This window comes from Stegostoma tigrinum, chromosome 3 (assembly GCF_030684315.1).
Source record: "Stegostoma tigrinum isolate sSteTig4 chromosome 3, sSteTig4.hap1, whole genome shotgun sequence".
NCBI classification, from domain to species: domain Eukaryota; kingdom Metazoa; phylum Chordata; class Chondrichthyes; order Orectolobiformes; family Stegostomatidae; genus Stegostoma; species Stegostoma tigrinum.
The window spans coordinates 30,781,498-30,803,416 of record NC_081356.1 but is presented as its reverse complement, the minus strand read 5'-3'; the positions used below and the strand labels follow the sequence as shown (position 1 = coordinate 30,803,416).

The following is a 21,919-nucleotide window of genomic DNA, read 5'->3' as shown; positions in this document are numbered from 1 at the left end:
TCTCAATCAGTTTTACATTGTTTCAAACACATCTACTTTTGTGTATAACATGTACCCCTTGTGGCCCAGAGTTTGTTTGACAAGATACATAATAAGTGATAATCATTCCTGTCTTAATATGATATTAACTATTCATAGAACATTTTTGATTCTTTTCATTGTGTAATTTAAGTAATGTAAAAGACCACAGCACTTTCAAAAGAAATATTTTGGTAATTTTGGGAATACAAACAAATACAGGAGTTATACAACTAACGGAAGAGCCCTGGGTAGTGTTGTAGAACAGACACCCAGGGGTTCGGGTACATAACTTTTGGAAATCTCTGTCACAGATAGACAGGGTGGTGAAGGCATGCATGCCTTCATTGCTCAGATGTTTGAGCAGAGGAGTTGGAGAGTTGGGACATCATGTTGAGCTTTTACAGGACATTGGTGAGGCCTCTTCTGAAGTATTGTGTGCATTATTGCTCACCCTGTTATAGGATGGATATTGTTAAACTGGAGACAGTTCACAAAGATTTACCAGGGTGTTGCCAGGAATGAAGGGTTTGAGCTGTAAAAATAGACTGGAAAAGCTGGGACATTTTTCTCTGGAGCAGAGGAGGTTGAGGGTGAACTTACCGAGGTTTATAAAATCATGAGGGGCACAGTTAAGATGAATGTCAAGGGTATTTTCCCTTGGGAGGGGGATGGAGAGTTTAAAACCAGGGGCACATTTTGAAGGTGAGAGGACAAAGATTTAAAAAAAACATGAGCAGCAACTTTTTTACACAGCGAGTGGTTCATGTGTGGAATGAATTGCAAGAAAGTGATGGATGCAGCTACAGTTATAATGTTTAAAATACATTTGGACAAGTACATGAATAGGAGAAGTTTGGAGGGATTTGGGCCAAGTGCGGACAGTGGGGTAATTTTACTGAAAACAGCAAATGCTGGAGATCACAGCAGGTCGGGCAGGATCTAAGGAGAGAGAGCAAGCTAAAATAGTTTGGGAACATGGTCAGTGTGGACAAGATGGACCAAAGGGTCCGTTTCCATGCTATATGACATAAATAAGAAATATCTCCCTCAAGCAGACAAAATAAATACCTCCATTTCTATCCTAGGAATTGACTCCAGCCATTGTTCATTTGCTCACTCAAGTGGTTTTTGGAAAATTTCTTCATAGGATGTGAGTGTTGATAGACAGCTCAATATTTATCACCATTCTCTAGTTGTCCTGAAGAAGTGGCACTAAGTTACTTTCTTGAAACCGCATAGTCCTTGTGACTCCCAGAACTGTTAGCGACCTCTATGTTTTTAACCGAGAGACACCAAAGGAAAGGCAATATACTTTCAAGTCAAAATGAAATCTGCCTTGGAAGAGTTTCTGCAGCAATTGGCAATCCCAGGATTCTACCGTATTTATCTTTCTAGATGTTAGGAGTGCAAGTTTGGAAGGTGCTGTTGAGAAGGGAGTGTTGGTGAGTTGCTACAGTGCATCTTGTAGATGGTATACACTGCTGCCACCGTGTGCTGCAGGCACAGGCAGCAAATATTTCAGGTATTGGATGGACGACCAAGAAAGGAAAATGCTTTGACCTGATGGTGTCGATGTTCTTGTGTGTTGTCACAACTACACTCAGCCAGGCAAGGGTAGAGTTTTCAGTGACATTCCTGTCTTGTACCTTGGAAATTATAGACAGGCTTTGGGGAGACAAGAGGTGAGTTATTTGCTGTAGAAATTCCAGGCTCTGATTTGCTATTCTCGTCATAGTACATATTTTCTCCCTCTTTCACGCCTTCTCTCTGCATCAGACACCTAGTTCCAGCCTCTGACTCCCAAGCTTTGAAGTGGGCACGCCAGTGACCAGTGACCTGGTGTGATGCGGGGACACAGTGACCCGGTGTGACGCGGGGGCACAGTGACCTGGTGTGACGTGGGGGCACAGTGACCCGGTGTGATGCGGGGGCACAGTGACACGGTGTGAAGCGGGGGAACAGTGACTCGGTGTGACGCGGGGGCACAGTGACCCGGTGTGATGCGGGGGCACAGTGACCCGGTGTGATGCGGGGACACAGTGACCCGGTGTGACGCGGGGGCACAGTGACCCGGTGTGAAGCGGGGGAACAGTGACCCGGTGTGACGCGGGGACACAGTGACCCGGTGTGACGCGGGGGCACAGTGACCTGGTGTGACGCGGGGGCACAGTGACCTGGTGTGACGCGGGGGCACAGTGACCCGGTGTGACGCGAGGGCACAGTGACACGGTGCGAAGCGGGGCCACTGGCCCAGTGCATTGTGTGGTAGCAGCTGGTGGTAAGACCACATGCACTGGTTTGCTGCGGAGAGCTTTTCGAGAGAGGCTGTGATGTTTGTCTTTTTAACTTCTTGTTTTTCTGACTTTCTGGCCTACAGTTGTACAATTAATAGCTGTAATGTAACTTTTTTTCTTCATTTCTCTATTGTGCGCCTAAGCATTGAAAACAGGTACTCTGTACCTAAGATAGTGCTTTGTGTTGGTGACATTGTTACGCTGTAACTAATCTGTTACTGAATTTGCTGGACCTCGGTTACCTCAGATGGCACTGTAAGTGGTGATTTATCATTTGAGTATCTGTGACAGCAGAAGGGTCAAGGTCAGAAACGTCAGCCTTCCTGCTTCTCTGATGCTGCTTGGCCTGCTGTGTTCATCCAGCTGTGCAGCATGTCATTTCAGATTCTCCAGCATCGGCAGTTCCTGCTATCTCTGAATCAATTCAAAATATGGCTAGGCAAGCCCCGATTCTAATTAATGCTGTTTGGCAGCATTTTGATGCTTGTAACTCTGATACATGTAGGGGAGAAGGTTAGATCCTCACTTGTTGGAGGTGGGCATTGCTTGGCCCTTGTGAGATGTGAATGTTACTTGACCTTGGATGGTCATTGACGCTAAACCCAACCTGTGCTCACCCAATGGCTGAGATGTATGTGCATTTTTCAGCTTGGTTCTCTGCATGGTGAGACTCCTGGCTGATTGACCCCTTCTTTAAGCTAGGAATACTGAGGACAATGGTAGGGACTCCAGAACTGCTCAGTTTATTCACCACAAACGAGGAGTCAAAACTTCAACAGCCCCTGATTGGTGTAGTACTAAGAACTAGCAATAATGAAAAAAAATTAAAAGTTTAGAAAAACTGGGATTCAAAATCATAAAAGTAAAGGCGTTCATCATTTATTGGTAATATTCAACTGTAAAAATTCCAATGAAAACATTTATCCCAGCCTGCACTGAGGTAACCTCTTTTCTCTGGATTGAAGAAAGGAAAATTGGCTCGAGTTCCTACTCTTGACTGTTATCCAGTGACCTGAGGAGTTGGGTGTTGTCACCTTACAGGAATGTTACTACAAGTGTATGGATAATCTCCTGTGGTTAGATAGACTGCCAATATTCACTATGTATAGCTGCCGAATGGAAGCTGGAGCCACATGAGATTCTCCCTTTGGATCGTCAGGGGTGACTCAATGACTATCTGTTCTCCTCTTTCTCCTCAATTTCTAACTGTTTGTTTGCTTTGGACATTCTTTGCTTCTTTATTTCTCACACCCACTTCTTATTCGGGAGATATTGGTGTGCAAGCCCAACCAATCAGCATCCCCTTTTGTGGGATGAAAGAGAGACAAAAGGACATATAGTTGAAAACCTGAAGTTTAAAAAACACCATAGTTTTGTCATTGCATAATTCGCACCAGAATGAACAAACTGTCCTGTGAGGAGAGATTGAGTAGACAGAACTTACATTCTCTAGAGCTTGAATAATGAAATCTCATTGAAATGGACACAAATCTAGATGTTTTGACAGGTTTGGTGACCAGAGGTTTTTTTCCCCCCCATGGCAGGAGAGTCTGGAATTAGGAGGGTGAAAAATCACAGTTATTTAGTACTGATTTGAGGAACAATTTTTCCAGTTAAAGGATTTTGAAATGCTCGCGATTCTCTACCATTATGAGCTGTGAATGCTCAGTCCTTGAATCGATTCAAGATTAAAACTGCTAGGTTCTTGAGCACTAAGGGAATTGAGGGATGTGGAGATCGGACAGGAGAGTGGAACTTCACCCATGATCTTGTGAAATGAGACAGCAGGATCGAGGCGTCAAAGGGTCTATATTATTTCATTGCTTTGATGTTCTTAAAGTCATGTGTATACTCCTGTCAATGAACTACTGGATAACAGTACCAACTCATATAAGGCAAAAATTCTATGGCCAAAGTGTGGCTCTAATATGCTGTATTGTTTTGACCTCTTTCTGAATCTTTGCAGTGAAGGAAGCCAAAATGTACTTCTTTCAAACTTTAGTATGTTCTCACCTTATTGGAATGTTATTACGAGTCCAGATTATCTCAGCTGCTGGATATGAGTCCACACCACACAGGAAAGAAGCTTCATCTTCAACCAAAGCGTCCACCGTCTCCAAGGGACTGGTAATCTGAGGAGCTGGCAAAGTAATACAGATTGAAGAAATACAATCTCACAAACATTTTGCAAAAACTACAGCAAATTCTTCACCATGCAAATTGGACAGTCTGTCTTTCTTTTTTTACTGCCCTTTTTTGTCTTTGTGGAAACTAATGCATTCAATAAAAATATGGCATAAGTGAATCTAATTGCGGCACACCTTACACAGCAAATATTAAATACTATTGTTATAAAACAATTTTTCCAGCAGTTGCATCTTTAGCTCATGGCTTTGGGGATATTAGGAAATGTGTGGACTTGTTGATACTGTTAAGAAATGAAAGGAAACAACATTGCTTTCTATTGTTATGTCTCATGGTCAGTATGTCGGTTCACCAGTAAGAGATGTGCTTATGATGTCATCAATATATCATAGCACCTGATCTAAAGCTATAAGTCTATAAAGGTTTGCTACTCCAGCTTACTCTTGAATCACTTGAAGCATGATCTGCTATTGGAAGAATGCTACTTTACTGTTGCAATCTAACCACTAAACGTGGATTTAAGAAAATCTGAGAAACTGATTTTAACAAAAAGGCAGTTAAACAGTCAAAAAAATCACAACTCCAAAACACTTAGAGATGGAAATACTAGTTGTAAACACGAAAAAAAACATGTTTCAACATTAAACAGATTAACATGTGACCAGATGCTGGAGGAATAGCAGCGCAGCCTGGGGGCTCACCGCTCCATTCACCTTTACCTTTTACTTCTTCTTTCACAACTGTTTTTTTCCCGAGTTTAAATTAAGGAGAAAAACGTTGTGAAAGAGGAAGAAAAAGTAAAAGTAAAGTAAAAGCAGATGGAGCAGGTGAGCTCTGGGCAAGAGAGATTGGCAGCTTCAAGGATTTAGCGTGTCTGAGGAACATTATCTTTCTGATGGTGGCTGTGGAGGGAGTTGACTTTGGTGTGGCGTGGAGGAGAGTGAGCCCAATGCGTTGAAGTGCGAGCCCAGGATGGTAGTAATAGAGATCCCCCATTATCTGTGGCAGCGTTGAGTGCAGGGGTCAGCAAGCCCAGGATGGAGATCAAACCCTTGTAGGGAGTGCAAGCCCAGCATGGCTACACACTTAAGAAGGACTGTAATGTTGAACTTTTAACTTTTTTCCTTATTTTTCTACCTTGTACCTAATTTTTTTTTTACCTAAATGGTGCCAGGTATGTGGCAATGTACATTTTCACTGTGCCCCTGCATCCCTGTACTTGAGTACATGTGACAATAAAACCTAATTCTAATTCAGAAGGGATCAGTTCTTTCTCCAAACTACGGTGTGAAAATTAACTTTAAAAACCCTGTGATGTCACCATTTGTTGTTTAGTGTGAATTCCATCCACAGGCTGATTTAAAAGGACAATGAGTGCCAAAAAAAACTTATACAATTACAGGTGCAAACTGTATCATGAGGTCAAGATCTGTGAGAGAGGTCCCAATTCTGAACGCAACTAGGCAGACATCAGAGATTGTGTGGGTCAAAATTAAAAATCCTTGGTATAAAGCAAAAGCCTTAAAAGGCACAGTAATTCAGAACGAAAGAGGAGAATGAAAAAAGAATTGTAGCTCTGATTGGCAACGGCTGACAACATTTTGAGATACTGCAAGTCACAGCTAGAAAGAAAACTGGACCAAGACAGAAACTCATGCAAAAAAATTTAGAACAAAGAAAATACATCCTAGAGGAAATTCTTGAATTGTAGAATCCCTACAGTGTGGAAGCAGACCATTTGGCCCATTCAACCCTCACCTGACCCTCCAAAGAGCATCTCCCGCAGAACCATCCCTCTAGCCTATCCATGTAACACTGCATTTCCGTTGGCTCATGCTCCTAGCCTGTACATCCCTGAACACTATGAACAATTTAGTACGGCCAATCTACCTCACCTGCACATCTTTGGACTGTAGGAGGAAACCAGGGCATCCAGTGAAAACCTACACAGACAGCGAGAGAATGTGTATACTCCACACACGCAGTCACTCAAGACTGGAATCAAACCCAGGTCCCTGGCATTGTAAGCCAGCAGTGCCAACCACTGAGCCACTATGCCACCTGTGTAGCTATAGAATAACTTTATGTTGGACAGTAAGTCAGAAGCTGAACAGATAAAATTGTATCAGTGATAATGGGAACTGCAGATGCTGGAGAATCCAAGATAACAAAGTGTGGAGCTGGATGAACACAGCAGGCCGAGCAGCATCTCAGGAGCACAAAAGCTGACGTTTCGGGCCTAGACCCTTCATCAGACCCTTCATCAGATGAAAGATCTAGGCCCGAAACATCTGCTTTTGTGCTCCTGAGATGCTGCTTGGCCTGCTGTGTTCATCCAGCTCCACACTTTGTTATCTTAGCTGAACAGATAAATACACTTTTGTACACTATTGGGAGTTTAGCAGAAAACAGTCACTGTTCGCCTAGAAGTAAAAGTGGTGCTGAAAGCCTATGAAAATATTTTAATTTTGGAACTAAAAAACTTCTTGAAAGAACAAGATTTAACAGAAGAATATAGAATACTCGGGAATCTATAGATGACCTTTCATTATCACTGCAGACAAAGGGAACAATGTAACAATGTTGAATTAATATTGGAATTCATAAGGAACAGAATTATTATAGATATTACAGCTGAATCTGTGTCAGATTTGTTACAGTCTAAAGAAGATCAATCTGGAAATGGCCATTCAGATGTGTGAAGCTGAAGTCTAGAAATAACATAGCCCAATTCTTACGAGATAGGATTAATTTTACACTGATTTTTGAAATTCAGTCAATTCTCATGGTATACAGTCAAAATGGAGACATGTGATAACCCAAAATATTGGTTAGGATAGTCAGCAGATATTAAACATTCTTGTCAATGTTGTGTAGCAAAAAAGTCCCACGGATGTAAACAGTGTCCAGCCAATAAAATTGAACTTTTTTTGTAAAATAATAGGTCACTTTCAGAAAAAATTCTGAAGCTTGGTAGGACACAGAGTGAAGCAAAAGACTACTTTACAAAGTGTTAAATAAGTTAGAACAGTCTGAAGCAGAAGACCAATCCAAGATTTTCCTCAGAAAAATTTTTGACCCAAAGCAAACATTTTCACAAGTTGCCATTTATGCCAGTAGGCATTTCATGAATTTCAAGTTAGACTTGGGAACAAGTGTCACAATATTTTCAGACAGCAAGCCTGAGTTGACAAAATGCACATGAGTAATAGTTCAAAAAGCATGGCACTTAAATGGTAAAAGTATGCTACTGACAACACTCCAACATAGGGAAAACAAAATACTGGAAATCGTATAAATATTTCATAAACAGGAATTCATACTTCTGAGGAAGGATACAGATTGACCTCAATCTCATGCAAAAGTGGAGGGAATTAAATAACAAAAAGTTGCAGGAACAACTGTTCCATTTCCTGCCAAGGAACAGCGAGGAGAAGGTCTTTCTGTGCCCTATATCGATGCTGGAAGATAATCAAAAAAGCAGAATCTCCTATGATTAATTACGGTCAAATAAGAAATTCGAGTGCAATAAGAACCATCCATTGTGATGTCATAAAATGTGAGTGAGTAAATGGAGGGCCATGGAAGCCAGGACCTCCTAATAATCTTTGTGTTGATATAAAATCTATTCCTTTAACTTCTAAAAGGTTGCAGACATGGGATAAGCAGCAACTTGCCTACTCTATAAGTCATTTCGTATCAGAACCAAAGGTGGCTGAACTAGTTGACACTATACAACATAGGCCTTAAAGAAGCCATACACTTAGAATATATGGATGGCTACGCACAAAATACCACCTCAAGGGTAGCTAACTGACACAGTGCAATTCACATCCCATTCACAAACACAGAAAAATATAAATATTCATTTAAAAGTACAGAACTTGACTGTTATTGTAAAAAGAGACATTCTGCCAACTCTTTTCAAGTTGCACTCATCAGGACATATCACAAGAAAACCAAATTTTAAGAGAACTGCAATTTCTAATGACTAAGGAAAATGATTGATTGGTTGGTATCGTCTCACATTGGCACAGGCCTTATCGTGGAAAATATATCAGGTAGCTGTGATATTCCAGACTTTTGTCCATATTCAAACCAGACAAGTCAACTTTGGTTATGATTTGCCATGGACAATAGTTTCAGGGAATAGCTGTTTCTCACGATTTTGTTCAGTTGAATGAAATGACAATACATGGGCATGTTATTTCTCATGGTAGGCTGGATCAGAAGATGAAGTCATATGAGATCTATATTGATTTAGTAAGTTTGATACAAAATTGGCTTGGCCATAGGTAGAAATCACACGACACCAGGTTATAGTCCAACAGGTTTATTTGAAAATGCATACTTTTGGGGCCTTGTTCCTTCTTAGGTGTTAGTGAGAGGTAATAGCAGTCACGGAGTTTATAAGTAAAAGATCAAAGGGTCACACTACTGATGAGCACATATAAAACAAATCTAAGATGCAGTGAAATCTTTAATCAGTTAGAAGGTTTTAATTGATTTATATATATATGTAAATTCCTGAATTGCTTATCAAGTCACTGTCCTGACAACTAAAGATCTTATCGCTCTAAAGGTGACATCTGATCTTGTCTTCTCTCTCTCTCTCTCACACACACACACACACACACACACACACACACACACATACACACACACAGAGACACACAGGCACACACACAGACACACACACAGACACACGAAGCTATGGGGTGAATTTGTATTTGCAGACATGTTCTATTTTATTCAAAAAGCACACAATTTATAGACAGTCAGTCAATGTGGTGTTTTATAAATTCCTACGTTAGAAATAAAACCAGACTGTCTCCAAACCAAGACACAAACAGATTCTAAACAAGGTTCACACCGAACATATATTGTCTGACCTAAAATGTCACCCCTTCTTAAAAACTGATGAAACACTTAGTTTTCTCAGGACAGTGACTTGATAAGGAATTCAGGAATTTACATATACATATTAATCAATTAAAACTTTCTTACTGATTAAAGATTTAACAGCATCTTAGGTTTGTTTAGTACATCCCCAGTTTTGTGACCCTTTGATCTTTGACTTATAAATTCTGTGTCTGATACCACCTCTCTCACAAATACTTGGAGAAGGAGCAAGGCTTTGAAAGCTTGTGTTTTTGAATAAACTTGTTGGACTATAACCTGATGTTGTATCACTTCTGACCTTGTCCACCCCAGCCCAACACTGGCACCTCCACATCTTAGTCATAGATGACAGAGTGTAGTTGTGGAGGTGGTTTTTTTTGACTGGAGATCTATGACTAGTGGCTTTCCTCAATGTGCTGGGACCTCTACTGTTCATAATATTTATATGAAAATTTTTATGAAAATGTAGGTGGTCTGATTAGTGCTGTAAGTTTGTAGAATGACATAAAAATTGGTAGAGTTGTGGATAGCGATGATCATTGTCAAAGGATACAGCAGGATATAGATTAGTTGAAATGTTCAGTGGAGAAATAGCAGATGGAGTTTAATCCAAACAAATGTGACGTAATGCATTTTGGAAGGTTAAATGCAAGGGGAAAGTATATAATAAATAGCAGGACCTTTAGGAGCATTGATATACAGAAGATGCAAGTTCATACCTCCCTGAAAGTAGCAACACAAGTAGGTAAGGTGGTAAAGAAGTCATATGCTGTCCTTGCCTTCATCAGTCGGGGGCATTGAATACAAAAATTAGCAAATCATGTTGCAGATGTATAACATTTTAGTTATGAAACGTTTGGAGTGTTGTGTGCAATTCTGGTCACCACTCTATAGGAAGCAAGTCGAGGCTTTGGAAAAGCTGTAAAAGAGGTTTACCAGGATCATGCCTGGATAGTGGTGTATTGGCAAGAAAAGGGTGGACAAACTTGTATTGTTTTTACTAGAATGTCAGAGGCTGAGGGACGAATGATAGAGGTATATAAAATTATAATAGAGCAGATAGTCGCAGTCTTTCTCTTAGGGTCAAAGGGCAAGTACTAGCGGGCGTAGGTTTAAGGTGAGAGGAGAAAAGTTTAAAAGAGATGCGTGAGCGAAGTTTTTTATATAAAGGGTGGTGTGTGCTTGGAAGAGAGGTGGTCGAAGCTAATACATCAGCAACATTTAAGAGGTATTTAGACAGACACACGAACTGACAGGGAATAATGGAATATGGACCATGTGCAGCCAGATGGGATTAGTTTAGAATGGCATCATGGTCAGCACAGAAATGTGAGCCAAAAGGCCTGTTCCTGTGCCATGCTGTTCTGTGTTCTAAGTTCTACGTTCTGACTGCAAAGGATAGTGCTCTCTGTATAAATATATATAGCTGCTGACACATTGATTGACTCACATTGCAAGACCAACAATAATCTTAAATTGGTTAGTGTAATTCTTAGCATACGCACAATCGTTTAGTAAATTTTTCAAAAGCAATTCAATTGAATGCAACCAGTATTCTGCCTGTTGTGAACAGTCAAAGGAACATGTCGTTTGATACAATCCAACAGGCACTGGCAGGTACGGCCTACAACAATGAAATTCTTACAGCATAATGCTCATTTGTGTGGTAGGCAGTGTGTCTTTGGTTTGATGACAACATCACATTCATGCGGAATATCATTTGTTTTGCAACTTCATAAGTATCAGTGTGAAATGGCTAGTTTCACCTGTTCCTCATATTTTGAAATACCCTATTCTTCCAGGAAAATATGAGGCACTTTTCAAGGTCAAAAGTAGTGTAGCAAGCACTCATACAGTCATACATTCATACAGTCTTTTCTGAGAGAAAAGACATGTGCATGCTTTGAACCTTTTTCACTTAAACAAAAGCCAGACAACTGTTACCTGATGCATTTGCTGTGGTAATGCCTTGAACAATCAAAGGTAAATTGGCTTGAGTTTAAACCAAAGCTTGGGGATAACTGTTCCCTAATGTATTCTCCACAGCATTGCCTCTCCGATCAGAGTTAACCTGCCAACAAATCAGCCCCCTTCTCTCAGGAAGTATAAATTTTTGCTGCTTCTGAAACTTGGTATTCTTGTGAGTGAACCTGATGACTGTGTAGCGAAAAGCTTAACAGCTTATATCTTTTTCCATAAACTATTATACTGACAACACAAAAATACAGTGTTTTTTTTTCTGTGTGAGAGACACATTGATGTGTCTAATTATTTACTTTACAAATGGTATTTGGGATAAGTTCCTGCAAGAGGTCTTTTAATGATTTAAGAAAGCAGATATAAATCAGACAGTTACCAACAAAATCCCCAGACTATTCCATAGTTATTGATGTCCAACTTTCATGAAACCTATTTTAGCCTGACATCTTGCTTCCAATTAAAGGATGATACATGAGCTGTTTGGTTTCTGACAGAAATATAGATGACCTGCTACAAAAATGTGGAAGTCATTCCTGGCTTATTCACTGGGTTCAGTGGGTCAGAGGTCCTTCAGTGGATTGATTAGTGATCATTTCCACTTGCTGTGCAGCTGAACAACAAAGCCTAAGGTTTACCATAGAATCTTACAATGCAGAAACAGGCGATTTGGCTTCACTGGTCTTTGCTGGTGTTCACAGCACTGACAAATCTCTTCCGAGGCTACATCATCTAACCTGATTAGCCAAACATCCTATTCCTTTCTCCTTCAGGTGACTTATCTAGCTTTCACTTGAATGTACATTAACAATTTCTTGCGGTAATACATTCCACGTTCTCACCACTCTTAAGGAAATCAGTTTTGTAACTTTCATTACCATGAAATTGAGATTACAAATAATGACAGTCAAATTAGCCCATCATGGTTGTACTACCTCTTTCAAAGATCTGAAATATTAACAATTATTTACATTTATTTCGCACCTTTATCAGTACTAAACATACCAAGGCACTTTATGGAGCAAAATTTCACACTGGGCTTTAAAAAGATGTACAAGACCACATGATTGAAAGTTTAGTTAAAGAGTTAAGGTTAAAGCCAGGTCTCAAAAGAGGAAATCAAGGCAGGGAAGAGGATGGATATAGATGAAATTCCAGATCTTGGGACTTTGCCGGTTATAGGTACAGTCATCAATGATGGAGTGATGGAAATCACGGATGCTCAAGTAATCAAGTAATTAGAGGAAAGCAGATATCTCACAGTGTTGTGGGTTGCAGGCGATCACAGCTATAGGGAGATGAGAACATGCATTTAGTTGAAGCCAGGATGAAATCACTAGTCCAGCATTCTAGACTACTAGTCATAGAAATCGTAGAGGCTATTTGACCCATGAAATCTGCACCAAACCTCCAAAGAGCATCCCACCTCATCCCTGCATTTAGCATAGCCAATCCACCTAACTTGCACACCCATTGACTATGGCAGGAAACCGGGGCACCTGGCAGAAAGTCACGCAGACATGGAGAAAACGTGCAAACTCCACACCGACAGCGTCCAAGGCTGGAGTCAAATCTTGAGAATTTTAAAATTGAGGCATTGTTTAACTGGAACCCAGTAAAGGACAGCGAGCACAGAAAGCACTGGTATGAGTTAAGGAACCAGCAGCAATTATGGAGGGTTTGAAGGCTGGCAAGGGGTGCATTGGAATAGTAGCTTCTAGAGGTAACGGAAACATGGGTGAAGGTTTTAGCAGCAGATCAGCTGATGCAGTGATAAAATCGAATGATGTTGCCCCGGTGGAAATAGGTATTCTGAATGATGGTACAATATGTAGTTGGAAGCTCATTATGGGATCAAGTATGACACCACGGTAGTGAATCGTCCAGTTCAGCCATAGAGGGTTTCTGCAAGAAGGATGGAGTTGGTAGCAAGGGAAATGGTTAGGAAATGATTAATACAACTTCTCATCCGCTCTGTCTCCACAGCCCTGCAAAGTCTGACGTAACAATCCAATTGTCTCTGTTTGAAAGTTACAACGGAATCTGCTTCAACCACCCTTTAGGCAGCGCCTTCCAGATCATAACAATGCACTGCATCGAAAAAAAATTCACCTCAACTCCTCCGTAGATTTTGTCATATGAGTATGCAATGCCAATGTGCTTAAGCAAATAGCTCCACCAGGCTCCTTTTCTGTCTGGATCTATAACCAATTGATATTCTGAGAAGAGGCGATTTTTCAAACAAGATGTAGTTTCTTACATTATAGCGAGCAGGTACAAGTTGGTAACAGAGATGTTAATAAGATTATTTGGAGGATCTAGAATAACAGATCTATCCCATAAGGCTGTAAGATACAGGAGTAGAATTAGGCCTTTTGGCCCATTGAGTCTGCTCCATCATTCAATTATGTTTTTCAACCCCATTTTTCTGCCTTTTCTCCGTAACCCCTTGATCCCCTTTCTAATCAAGAACATATCTTAAATATATTCAATGACTTGGCCTCCCAAAGCCTTCTGCAGCAACGAGTTCCACTGATTCACACCCTATGGCTGTTTTTATCTCAATTCTAAAAGGTTGTCCCTTCACTCAAAGGCCCTAATCTCTCTTATTAGTGGAAACATCATGTACATGTTCATTCTATTCAGGCCTCTCAGTATTCTGTAAGTTGCAATGAGATCCCCCCCTTCATCCTTATAAAATCCATTCAGTACAGACCCATGAAAAGACATTCATCCCCGGGATCATTCTTTTAAACATCATGTGGACCCTCTCCAAGGTCAGCACATCCTTCCTTAGATAAGGGGCACAAAACTGCTCACAATGTTCAAAATTGGGTCTGATCACATCCTTGTACAGCCTCAGCAGTATATCTAGGCTCTTGTGTTTTAGCCCTCTTGAAATGAATGCTAGTAATGCATTTGCCTTCCTAACAGGCAACCAAACCTATATGTTTGCTTAAGAGAATCCTGAACTAGGACTCCTTCAAACTTCCAAAGACTTTCACCATTTATAAAATGGTCTCCCCACTCTATTCGACCTTCCAGAGTGCATAACCTTATGTTTTCCCACATTGTATTCCTCCTGCCCACACTCTTTGTCTACTCTCCCAGCCCTTCTGCAACCTCCACACTTCACCAAAATTACCTGTCCATCCACCTATCTTTGTGTCATCTGAAAACTTAGCAACAATGTCCTCAGATCCTTTATCGACATTGTTAATGTGCAATATGAATAGTTGTGGTCACAACACTGACCATGGCAGAACTCTACAGGCCACCGGGTTCTATCCTGAAAAAGACCCCTTTATCCCCACTGTCAGCCTTCTGCCAGTCAGCCAATCCTCTATCCATTCCAGTACCTTGCCCCTAACACAATGTGCTCTTTTCTTATTTAGCAGCCTTCTGTGTAGCACCTTGTCAAAGGGCTTCTGGAAATTGAAATAGATCACGTCCATTGGTTCTCGCTTGTCTAAATTGCTCAATATCATCTCAAAAAACTCAGTTAAATTTGTCAGGCATGACCTCCCCTTTGCGAAGCCATACTGACTCAGCCCTATTTCACTAGGCACTTTTAAGTTCTCTGCAATCTCATTTTTAATAATGGATTCTGAAATCTGAACAATGACAGAGGTCAAGCTACCTGGCCCATAATTTCCTGTCTTCTGTCTCCATCCATCCCTAAACAGGGGTCTCAGATTGGCCATATTTAAGTTCTCTGGCACCCTCCCTGACTCCAGTGATTCCTGAAAGACCACCACTTAATGCCTCCACAATCCCTTCATCTATTTCCTCCAGAAACCTTGTGTGTAGTCCCTCTGGTCAGGGTGTATTGATCCACCTTCAGACCTTTTCTCTGCAGATGAGATATCCCCATCCTGGGTACCAGGCAAGCAACACCGCCTTCGGGACTCTCGATCCTGGCCACAGAGAGAAAAATTAGATTAGGGTCCCTATAGTGAGGGAACAGGCCTTTTGGCCCAACAAGTCCACATCACCCCTTGCCGCATCCCACCCAGACCCAGCCCCCTATAACCCGCACATCCCTGAATACTACAGGCAATTTAGCATGGCCGATCCACCTAGCCTACACATCTTTGGACTGTGGGAGGAAACCGGAGCACCTGGAGGAAACCCACACTAACATGGGGAGAACGTGCAAACTCTGCACAGACAGTCATCCGAGGCTGGAATTCAACCTGAGTCCCTGGTGCTGTGAGGCTGCAGTGCTAACCACTGAGCCACCGTGCCACCCCATGTGTCTATTCCCCTGACTATACCATCCCCAATTACAACTACCTTTCTTTTCCCCACCCCACCCCTTTTGAACAGTTCCATGTACCATGGTGCTATGGTCAGTTTGCTCATCCTCCTTACAGCCCACGCTCTCATCCACACAGGGAGCAAGAATCTCAAACCTGTTAAACAAGCTCACGTGCTGAGGTCTGTCAGCACTATTTCCTAGATCCATCTACCTGTCTCGCTTATGGTCATACTCATACTCTCCTGTTCCTGATTACTGACTGAATTTGAAGTAGCTAATAAAAAAGGGTGTGACTGACTCCTGTAACACAGCACTTTTCCCATCAGAACTCTTTCCGTCTCCAGCTCATCAACTCTTAAGCAACCAGCACTTGCTACAGATGTGGTCACTATGAATCACAATGGAGTTCCCACATTATGCAGGTACAAGATATCACCTGGCCAGGCATGTCTATTTCATTTACTTAGTTCTTAATTTGCTTTTACAAATTTCCTACTGGTCTTTTAGTTGGTAACCCGTAAAGTGTTTCCCCTATTTATCTTCATTCTGATAGTAAAATAGATAGTCAAATTAGCAGTATTACCAACCCATGAGCTTATGGTTTCCATAATGTCTCTTTTTCTTCGGTGCTGATCCCCCGATCCTGTACAAAAACCTTACAAATTGTGACCCATAAAAACAAGCAAAGAACACCTCTTCCCCTCTGCACTGAAATCCCAAGCTGTCTCCAAATTCCCCAAACTGTATACTCAGGAGGGCTGTGTCTCACACCTTCCTGACTGTGCGCAACTTAATGGTCAGGTGCTTTCATCAGGCCCTATGTTGTTTAGATATCCTTGAGGCCTTAAGATATTCAGCCTTTCTTCACCCGCGTGCTTATGATATCATTAGATTGGGTCGAGATCAATGCAGCCTTCTTTTGCTATGCATTACATTATACATCAGCTTTTTCACCTGTTCCCTTTGGTTACTGACTATTCTGCCAGTAAGGCAATTGATTCTAAGTCCCTCTTGATTTTTCCTTTCACAAAATCTCCTCAACTTTCTCCAATTTTCAAGAGAAAATCTCCAACTTCTACATTCCCTTCACAACAGTGGTGAGTGGAGTTCCACAGGGCTCTGTCCTTGGGCCTCTACTGTTTGTAATTTTTATTAATGACTTGGACGAGGGAATTGAAGGATGGGTCAGCAAGTTTGCAGACGACACAAAGGTCGGAGGCGTCGTTGACAGTGTAGAGGGCTGTTGTAGGCTGCAGCGGGACATTGACAGGATGCAGAGATGGGCTGAGAGGTGGCAGATGGAGTTCAACCTGGATAAATGCGAGGTGATGCATTTTGGAAGGTCGAATTTGAAAGCTGAGTACAGGATTAAGGATAGGATTCTTGGCAGTGTGGAGGAACAGAGGGATCTTGGTGTGCAGATACATAGATCCCTTAAAATGGCCACCCAAGTGGACAGGGTTGTTAAGAAAGCATATGGTGTTTTGGCTTTCATTAACAGGGGGATTGAGTTTAAGAGTCGTGAGATCTTGTTGCAGCTCTATAAAACTTTGGTTAGACCGCACTTGGAATACTGCGTCCAGTTCTGGGCGCCCTATTATAGAAAAGATGTGGATGCTTTGGAGAGGGTTCAGAGGAGGTTTACCAGGATGCTGCCTGGACTGGAGGGCTTATCTTATGAAGAGAGGTTGACTGAGCTCGGTCTCTTTTCATTGGAGAAAAGGAGGAGGAGAGGGGACCTAATTGAGGTATACAAGATAATGAGAGGCATAGATAGAGTTGATAGCCAGAGACTATTTCCCAGGGCAGAAATGGCTAGCACGAGGGGTCATAGTTTTAAGCTGGTTGGTGGAAAGTATAGAGGGGATGTCAGAGGCAGGTTCTTTACGCAGAGAGTTGTGAGAGCATGGAATGCGTTGCCAGCAGCAGTTGTGGAAGCAAGGTCATTGGGGTCATTTAAGAGACTGCTGGACATGTATATGGTCACAGAAATTTGAGGGTGCATACATGAGGATCAATGGTCGGCACAACATTGTGGGCTGAAGGGCCTGTTCTGTGCTGTACTGTTCTATGTTCTATGTTCTATGTTCTAACAATAAAACTCTGTTACAATCTGGGAAACACCTTCTGGACTCCACACAGAGTTTAAAGTTCTGTCAGAATTCTTCCAACTCATCCGCACAATGGCAGTGAGGAAACCGCAGAAGCAGCAGTAGGTTTGTGCTAAGGCTGCTATGCTGATCCTGTGAACTCCAGTCTGCATTATTCTAGCCTCATAGATTCTGCCTACCATGAATTCTGGCCGTTGGGTGTTTGCACTGCACTCTCTGCTTAGTGAGATTGTTCTTACTCTAATCACAGTTTCTCTGTCTCTACCTTATCCTCACTATGGAGAGGAGATGGCCTAGTGGTATTATCACTGGACTGTTAATCCAGAGACCCAGATAATATTCTGGGGGCCCAGGTTTGAATCCAGCCAAGGCAGGTGGCAAAATTTGAATTCAATAAAATACCTGGAACTAAGAATCTAATGATGACTGTGAATCTATTGTCAATTGTTAGGAAAAACCCATCAGGTTCACTATTGTCCTTGAGGGAAGGAAACTGACAGCCTTATCTGGTCTGGCCTACATGTGACTCCGGACCCACAAAAATGTGGTTGACTCCCAACTGCCCTCTGGGCAATTAGAGATAAGCAATAAATGCTACCTTGCCAGCAATGCCCTCATCCCATAAATGAATAAAAGGAAAAAAAATCTAAGAGTGACAATTGGCTGCTTCTCAAGAGTTCCTATAAGCTCCATATTTACATTTGCTTGTACAGAATACTGATTGCAGCTCTCCAGTACAGTTCTTCCATCTTGTCTTCTCAGAATCCTGATAGTATGTGACATTGACCTCTGTCATATCATCATCTACATTGTCGTCACTAATGTACTAATTCCCATTATACTGCAACAGCAACAATACTAACTTGCTACATTAAAGGTGTTTTAGAAATGCATGCTATCCATTGTTGTCATATGTCTTTAACATTATGATGACATCTAGGCCCTGAGTGGAATCGTGGACTGAAGAGGCATCAGCAGCAACGCCTCCACCTCAGTTTGAGATCTCCCATTGAATGAAGAGCAGGTCCCAGGAGGTGGCAACGGCAGCAACGCAAAGGCAGGATGAGGCAGATGCAGTTCCACCTCAGCCCAGGGTCACCCAGCAAGTGAGGAGCAGCTCCCAGGCTTAATGTCTGACCCAGACTCGCAGGCTGAGCCAAAGCTCTAGGCCGTGGCTATGGCAAATGTTCCATCAGCAGCAGCAGGCATGGACTCAGGGAGGCAGCAGAGTGGAGGCCCATGGCTTAGCATTTCAAAGACCTCTTTATTGAGATAAAAAAAAGGATAAACTTTATTTCTTTACTTTTCTGATGATGAGGCAGTGGCTGCAGAGATGGCTCAGGACTCATGGCAGAGGCAGCGGGAGTGATCTGGATGTTCCTTTCCTTTTGCCTCTGTTTCTTTTACATTTTTGTTTTTAATTCGTGTCTTTATATTTTAAGATACTACTAGGGAATGCTGACTTTGTACAGTTTTTTGCTCTACCCCGTACTTAAGTATACATGACAAAAAAAAATCTAATCTAATTCTAACTCTAATTGCTGCTTCTGCCTGGAACTAGATTTTAGTGATTACTGTACCTAGACATAAAAACCCAGCTAGATCACCGGTAAGAAAATACAGTTATTTATCTTGGAAAAATGCATGGTTGACCTTTCCAACTTTGAACTCCAACTCCCTACAGATTTCTCCCCTTACTAAATCCATTTTTCTTCCTTTCTAACTCCCCACCCCCATACAGACAGCTTTTGGTGCACATCTCGCAATATTCAGCTTATCACAGTAACAACATTTCTGATCCTTCACTCCCCACGCACCAACTATGAAACATTTCTATGTTTCATGGCTTTCATTCCAAAATACGTGTGAAATGTTTGCAGTAAAATTGTCCACTTAATCTTCAAGTTGCAATGTTTCTTCACAGCTTGGGTTATGTAGAATTTTTACAGTACACCACTTGGCTCAACAGCAGATGTGATGGGCCAAAAAGTGCTACACTGAATGATTTTCTTAAAAATCATTTGCAGGATGTGGGCATCATTGGGTGGCCAGCATTTATTGCCAGTCCCTAGTTTGCATTTGAAGAGACTTTGTAGCGATTGATATAACTGAATGGCTTGCTAGGTCAACTAAAAGGGCAATTAAGAGTCAACCACATTATGTGGGTCTGGAGTCACATGTAGACCAGGCCAGGTGGTGATCTCAGATTTCCGTCCCATAAGGACGTTAGTGAGCCAGATGGGTTTTTCGGACAATCAAAAATTGTTTCACTGTCTTCAGTAGATTCTTAATTCCAAGTATATGTTTTATTGAACTCAAATTCCACCATCTGCCATGGCAGGATTTGAACCCAGGTCCCCAGAACATTAGCTGAGTTTCTGGATTAACAATCATAATTCTAGCAATAAAGTGACTTGGGCATCACTTCCCCACAATTCTATGATTTAATGAATCAGGGCATCTCGGGAATAAGTCAGGAGTTTACTTAAAGAGTCTGCATGGGGAGGTGGGAAGTGTTGATGTAGAGAGAGGGACATTGATGTAAAGCAGTCACTTAACTTGTGACATTGACAGCTCTTGCCTCTGTTTTCCTGCTGAATCCAGGGAAAGCTGCGGCCGTGAATTTTAAACTAGGATTCCAAACATTTTGTGGGATTCTGACTTAAATATATTCGTAATTATTGTGCCTCTCCACAGCACAGAAAACTCTGACAGGCTGATATCTATTGCCGTAAAAACAACAGCAGCACGTGTGGATTGAGAACACATTCTGACTGTTTTAATCAGCAACCCTGAGTTGAGTGTAGGGGATTAATGTCAATGGCTGGAAGCTCATCCAGCTCATTTATAGATATTTTTAACCAATCTGGTCAGACATATTAAAACATACATCTGGAGCAAGTGAGACCTGAACCCAGGCCTTCTGGCCCAGAGCTAGGGATGCTACCCCGACACCACAAGCGCCCTCCCCAGCAGCTTTATCTCCCATCTTTGTTGCCCCAATAACTCAGCATTTAGGGTGAATGAACCACACTTAAACGGGCACAGAAGTCAAGATATCATAAGCTACAAACTTCCTTTTCTTCAGCTGCATCACAGGCAATTTCCATTGGCACCCATCTCTGACATTTCCAGATCGATTCAGCTTTCAGCCATAACAAATATGGTTTCTTTTAATCACCAGATTTGTGATTAATTAACTGATAAAAACTGATTATATGGTTCATTAATTGGAAAACGAATGCCATCCTGCCCCATAAATAATACATAGACATAACGATAATAAATCATTACAGTTCTAACAAGGCAAAACCTGAGCAATAAGCTCCTGTGTCATGCTTGTTGACAGTTTTGGACCGTTTTCACGCATAGCTGAATTTTGTTTCATTCAAAGTAAATTCACAATCAACCAAATAATTAAATGATCGCTTCTAGCTGAAAGTATGCCGAGAAACAGCGCATGAAACTCTGCCTTAAAAAAGAAGCAATTTTATTAACCAGAACGGCTCAACAATTGAAGCGAACCTTTGGGAAGTGTCCCGTCCACCAAGCTCCCGGTTGCCATCAGGAAGACCGTCAGAAATGGAATGCCGACTGGGGGAAAGGTCATGACAAAGTGGCGAACAGAAGAATTTCTCAGCCAAACCACTCTTGTACTCTGCATTAAAACTTGAGTTTATAGCTGGTAATGTCTCTGGACTCTTTCACTGATCTCAAAAAGAGGCCCTAGTGCATCGAAGTATAAATAGGAATTTTCAAAAGACTGGAACTGGAAAATGATGGACGTTAGCAGATGTTCCCCATCCTCTCCAGCCATCTGCTGGTATGTAAGCCTACTGCCTCCTGTAACAAGAGTAAATGAATCTTTCATTTAAGCAGCTCAGGATTAGGCACAACAATAGTCTTTTGCTAATATCTCTCATAAATTAAGTCATCACTCTTCAGCAATTACAAGCTTCCAATTTACAAACACCAACATATAGTTCAAGGAGAGTTAAGAGACAGCATTAAGTGAGTTTGATTACTCTAGCCTTGAGTGAAATTGAAACATATTATTCTGGTGCATTCGATAGTCTTTGTGTGCAGTTCCCACCTGTTGCCTGATTAGTGGTATGTACAGGTTTATTTTAAGCCAGGAATGTGAGATTACCAGCCTTTCTAAGGGGTGATAACTTTGTTTCCCATTCAGTTTGGTGTAGTGCTTTCAA

General features: G+C 41.6%; 1 protein-coding gene across 1 annotated transcript in view; it reads right to left on the bottom strand.

The window, feature by feature from the left end:
• musk (muscle, skeletal, receptor tyrosine kinase) overlaps positions 1–21,411 on the bottom strand; it is a 183,997-nt gene extending 162,586 nt beyond the window's left edge. The window contains exons 1-2 of the mRNA XM_048525285.2: positions 21,237–21,411; positions 4,329–4,455 (exon numbers count right to left, since the gene is read on the bottom strand). Coding sequence (XP_048381242.1) covers positions 4,329–4,455; positions 21,237–21,375 — 266 coding nt within the window. The 5' untranslated portion in view covers positions 21,376–21,411. The remainder of the gene's footprint in view (positions 1–4,328; positions 4,456–21,236) is intronic.
• Positions 21,412–21,919: the final 508 nt, after the last annotated feature.